The following is a 5751-nucleotide window of genomic DNA, read 5'->3' as shown; positions in this document are numbered from 1 at the left end:
ATCCTTCTCTGTACCCCAATAACTGAATATCCTTCTTGGTACCCCAATAACTGAATATCCTTCTCTGTACCCCAATAACTGAATATCCTTCTCTGTACCCCAATAACTGAATATCCTTCTCTGTACCCCAATAACTGAATATCCTTCTCTGTACCCCAATAACTGAATATCCTTCTCTGTACCCCAATAACTGAATATCCTTCTCTGTACCCCAATAACTGAATATCCTTCTCTGTACCCCAATAACTGAATATCCTTCTCTGTACCCCAATAACTGAATATCCTTCTCTGTACCCCAATAACTGAATATCCTTCCCTGTACCACAATAACTGAATATCCTTCTCTGTACCCCAATACCTGAATATCCTTCTCTGTACCCCAATAACTGAATATCCTTCCCTGTACCACAATAACTGAATATCCTTCTCTGTACCCCAATAACTGAATATTCTTCTCTGTACCCCAATAACTGAATATCCTTCTCTGTACCCCAATAACTGAATATCCTTCTCTGTACCCCAATAACTGAATATTCTTCTCTGTACCCCAATAACTGAATATCCTTCTCTGTACCCCAATAACTGAATATCCTTCTCTGTACCCCAATAACTGAATATTCTTCTCTGTACCCCAATAACTGAATATCCTTCTCTGTACCCCAATAACTGAATATTCTTCTCTGTACCCCAATAACTGAATATCCTTCTCTGTACCCCAATAACTGAATATCCTTCTCTGTACCCCAATAACTGAATATCCTTCTCAGTACCCCAATAACTGAATATCCTTCTCTGTACCCCAATAACTGAATATCCTTCTCTGTACCCCAATAACTGAATATCCTTCACTGTACCCCAATAACTGAATATCCTTCCCTGTACCACAATAACTGAATATCCTTCCCTGTACCCCAATAACTGAATATCCTTCCCTGTACCCCAATAACTGAATATTCTTCTCTGTACCCCAATAACTGAATATCCTTCTCTGTACCCCAATAACTGAATATCCTTCTCTGTACCCCAATAACTGAATATTCTTCTCTGTACCCCAATAACTGAATATCCTTCACTGTACCCCAATAACTGAATATCCTTCCCTGTACCACAATAACTGAATATCCTTCCCTGTACCCCAATAACTGAATATCCTTCCCTGTACCCCAATAACTGAATATTCTTCTCTGTACCCCAATAACTGAATATCCTTCTCTGTACCCCAATAACTGAATATCCTTCTCTGTACCCCAATAACTGAATATTCTTCTCTGTACCCCAATAACTGAATATCCTTCCCTGTACCACAATAACTGAATATCCTTCCCTGTACCCCAATAACTGAATATCCTTCCCTGTACCCCAATAACTGAATATCCTTCTCTGTACCCCAATAACTGAATATCCTTCTCTGTACCCCAATAACTGAATATTCTTCTCTGTACCCCAATAACTGAATATCCTTCACTGTACCCCAATAACTGAATATCCTTCCCTGTACCACAATAACTGAATATCCTTCCCTGTACCCCAATAACTGAATATCCTTCCCTGTACCCCAATAACTGAATATTCTTCTCTGTACCCCAATAACTGAATATCCTTCTCTGTACCCCAATAACTGAATATTCTTCTCTGTACCCCAATAACTGAATATCCTTCCCTGTACCACAATAACTGAATATCCTTCCTGTACCCCAATAACTGAATATCCTTCCCTGTACCCCAATAACTGAATATCCTTTTTGAAATAGGGAGACCAAAACTGCTGCAATACTCCAGATGTGTCAAGGATGCACGATTCACCACCTGGCATCAAAGTGCTTCAGTTCAGTCACTGCTCTCTACAAATATAGGCAAAGCTTGAGAATCTGCCCTGTGCACGCAGAGGCAGGGAACTTCCTTTGTCTTTTCAACCTGGTGGAGGACGGCTGAGAGGGAACAAGTGCTGATTGTGTGCTTAAGATGGAAATGAATGAGTGAATAAATGCAGAAGAATGAAATGAGCGGTATCAGGTACACTGTCGAAGTGACAGTTCTGTGTCTTATTTATTGTAGATCCTTTCGGAGGAGGCGTGAGGATTGACTTTGGCTATGGAAATGCACAAGAGATCAGAATTTGCAGTGAATGATTCGACCGCAGTGAGTGAAGGCGTGGGGACTAATCCAACTCCACCTGTCAGCCGAGGCCGCCAGCAGTATCGGTGTTCTGTCTGTGGCAAAGCTTGCACGTCCCCATCGCATTTAGAAATTCATCTGCGTGTTCACACCGGAGAGAAGCCCTTTGAGTGCCCTGTGTGTGAAAAGAGGTTTGGCGGATACCATAACCTGAGACGACATCAACTCATTCACACTGCAGAGAAACGCTTTCAGTGTACGGCGTGTGACCGGAGATTCCGCACATCTGGCCAGCTGAAATCTCATCAACAAATTCACATTGGAGGGCGGCGCTTTGAATGTACCGAGTGTAAGAAGGGATTTTACACAATCAGCTCGCTGACAGTGCACCAGCGATTTCACACCGGAGAGAAACCCTATGAATGTGCTGAGTGTAAAAAGCGATTTTACACCGCCAGTGAACGCGTAAATCACCAGCGAACTCACACCGGAGAGAGACCCTATGAATGTACCCAGTGTAAAAAGCGATTCTATCGAATCAGTGAGCTCACCCAGCACCAGCGGGTTCACACTGGAGAGAGACCCTTTGAATGTACCGAGTGTAAAAAGCGCTTTTACAGAACAAGTGAGCTGACTGTGCACCAGCGAATTCACACGGGGGAGAGACCCTTTGAATGTAGCGAGTGTAAAAAGCGATTTTACACTTCTAGCTACCTGACGGTGCATCGGCGAATTCACACTGGAGAGAAACCGTTCGAATGTAGCGAGTGTCAAAAACGATTTTGTTCAGCCAGCGAGCTGACAAATCACCAGCGAATTCACACGGGAGAGCGGCCGTTTGAATGCAGTGTGTGTGGAAAAGCTTTTGCCCGATCCTTTCACCTAAAGAAACATGAGATCACTCACACTGGGGAGAGACCGTTTGAATGTAGTGAGTGTAAAAAACGGTTTTATACAGCCAGTGAGTGGGAAAATCACCAGCGAATTCACACTGGAGAGAGATTGTTTGGATGCAGTGTGTGTGGAAAAGCCTTTATACAGTCGAGGCACCTCAAGAATCATGAGCGTACTCACTCCGGAGAGAGACCGTTTAAATGCAGTGTGTGTGGAAAAGCTTTTACACAGTTGAGTCACCTCAAGAATCATGAGCGTACTCACTCCGGAGAGAGACCGTTTAAATGCAGTGTGTGTGGAAAAGCCTTTACACAGTCCAGTCACCTGAAGAAGCACCAACATACTCACACATAAAAGAAAACTACATATTCAACATTTTATGTTTACAAAACCTTACTTCCAGTTACCTTGTTTTTGTCTCATTTTGTGTGAGCTTTTCCATTATAAATTCCCATGTCCACCTGTAACCTTGGCATGCTGTTACAGGAAACTTTCGATTTACCGGCACCTAAATAACCGGAAATCTCGGTTAACCGGCAAAATTCAGGAGTAGGTTCAGGTAAGTTTTACTTCATATTCTACTTGCCTTCCTCCATCTGTTGCTGTGCAAGGGTGTGGATGCAGCTGTTGCTAAGCTACAGAGACGCTTGGAACTTGTGGCCATTGTTCTGAACCTGTTGCGAAGCAACAGGGTTTGTTGCTTTATACGGAGCTCTCAGCTCTCCGTATCTTTTACAATAGCTTTCGGTTATCCGGAATTTTTGATGAACCGGCACCTCGTCGGTCCCGTCTGTGCCGGATAAAAAAAGGATTCCTGTAATTGCACATTGTAGTTTCCTGACCGTCCTCAGCCTGTACTGCAACGGAACTCCTGTGCTCCAAGGAACTCTACTTTTCTGCTTGCCAATTGCTGTAAGTTTTGCTATTTAACTATAAATAACTTGAGATCAAAATATAATGACCTCAAAAACATAGAAAATAGGAGCGGGAGTAGGCCATTCGGCCCCTCGAGCCTGCTCCGCCATTCAATGAGATCATGGCTGATCATCCAAATTCAGTACCCTGTCCCTGCCTTCTCTCCATATCCCTTGATCCCTTTAGCCTTAAGAAATATATCCAACTCCTTCTTGAATATATTTACTGAATTGGCTTCAACTGCCTTCTGTGGTAGAGAATTCCACAGGTTCAGCACTCTCTGGGTGAAGAAATTCCTCCTCATCTCTGTCCTAAATGGCTTACCCCTTATCCTTAGTCTGTGACCCCTGCTTCTGGACTCCCCGACCATCGGGAACATCCTTCCTGCATCTAGTCTGTCTAGTCCTGTTAGAATTTTATAAGTTTCAATGAGATCCCCTCTCATTCTTCTAAACTCCAGCAAATATAAGCCCAATCGACCCAATCTCTCCTCATACGTCATTCCTGCCATCCCAGGTATCAGTCTGGTGAATCTTCGCTGCACTCCCTCCATGGCAAGAACATCCTTCCTCAGATAAGGCGACCAAAACTGCACACAATACTCAAGGTGTGGTCTCACCAAGGCCCTGTACAACTGCAGCAAGACATCCTTGTTCCTGTACTCGAATCCTCTCGCTACGAAGGCCAACATACCATTTGCCTTCTTAACCACCTGCTGCACCTGCATGCTTACCTTCAGCGACTGGTGCACAAGGACACCACAAGAGACTGAATGATGCCCCCTGGTCTGAGTGTCCTCGCCCTCTAACCCGGCTTCACCTGATGGCAACACTTGGTGTGAACTTTGTCATGAATCTTATCTTTCATGGAGAAATGACTCATGAAATAACACTGGGCGGCCAGCTGGTGGCGCCGTCCAAGGAGTATAAATACTCGGGCGTGGGCCCAGCTTGCTCAGGATGTTTTTGTAACCAGGAACTAGTGATGTAACTAGAATCTCATGGTTGTGAAACAGTTGATTAAAGCCTTGTTTTACACTCAAACCAAGTGCTTGGTGGTCTTTTTACATCAAACTTCTCTTGTACAAACCATGGGGGGGTTCAACTTGAAATATATTCAAATTCTTGCCCAGGTCCTGTGCTCCACTTTAAGTCTCTTGTGTTAACCTTTCCTATGAGCATTCCACTTAGCTACTCTGTTTCTCTCTAATGTCAGTAGCTGGCTCTCTAATCGGACATTTCATAGTTCTCAATTCCTTGCCTGTCAGCATTAGCGGTCACACCAACACTTGGCGCTCTGAATCTTGCTAATCCTACGTCCAAACTTATCTCCAGATCCGTCTGCTGCTGTCAGTAGTTTTAATTTGAGCTGAAATTATTCTTGCTAAAATTAGACAAATGCACTTTTGTCTTTATTGAGCACTTTTGTTTTACTATTCACTGTTTATCAAGTCCCAGTTCAGTCACAAGATTGTGTGGAAATCGTCTGGGGGGGGGGGGTTAGAAATAAAATAATTCAGAAATCCAGCCTGTAGTTGCAGTGAAAGGACCTGGCTGATTACAGCAAACTCTCGATTTACCGGCACCTAAATAACCGGAAATCTCGGTTAACTGGCAAAATTCAGGAGTAGGTTCAGGTAAGTTTTACTTCATATTCTACTTGCCTTCCTCGATCTGTTGCTGTGCAATCGGGTGTGGCTGCAGCTGTTGCTAAGCTACAGAGACGCTTGGAACTTGTGGCCATTGTTCTGCACCTGTTGCTTAGCAACAGGGTTTGTTGCTTTATACGGAGCTCTCAGCTCTCCGTATCTTTTACTATAGCGCTCGG

General features: G+C 43.8%; 1 protein-coding gene across 1 annotated transcript; it reads left to right on the top strand.

Moving 5' to 3' along the window:
• Positions 1-485: 485 nt before the first annotated feature.
• On the top strand, positions 486-5380 carry LOC147096801 (uncharacterized). The gene has a single exon (XM_085973437.1). It carries the CDS (start codon positions 2092-2094, stop codon positions 3361-3363), a length of 1272 nt encoding a protein of 423 aa, XP_085829563.1. The 5' UTR covers positions 486-2091; the 3' UTR covers positions 3364-5380.
• The last annotated feature ends 371 nt before the right edge of the window (positions 5381-5751 follow it).

This window comes from Somniosus microcephalus, chromosome 34 (genome assembly GCF_052327205.1).
Source record: "Somniosus microcephalus isolate GS21.2 chromosome 34, FLI_Smic_1.0, whole genome shotgun sequence".
Taxonomy (NCBI): Eukaryota; Metazoa; Chordata; class Chondrichthyes; order Squaliformes; family Somniosidae; genus Somniosus; species Somniosus microcephalus.
Note: the sequence above shows the minus strand (reverse complement) of the source record. Positions and strands in the feature narration are given on the sequence as shown.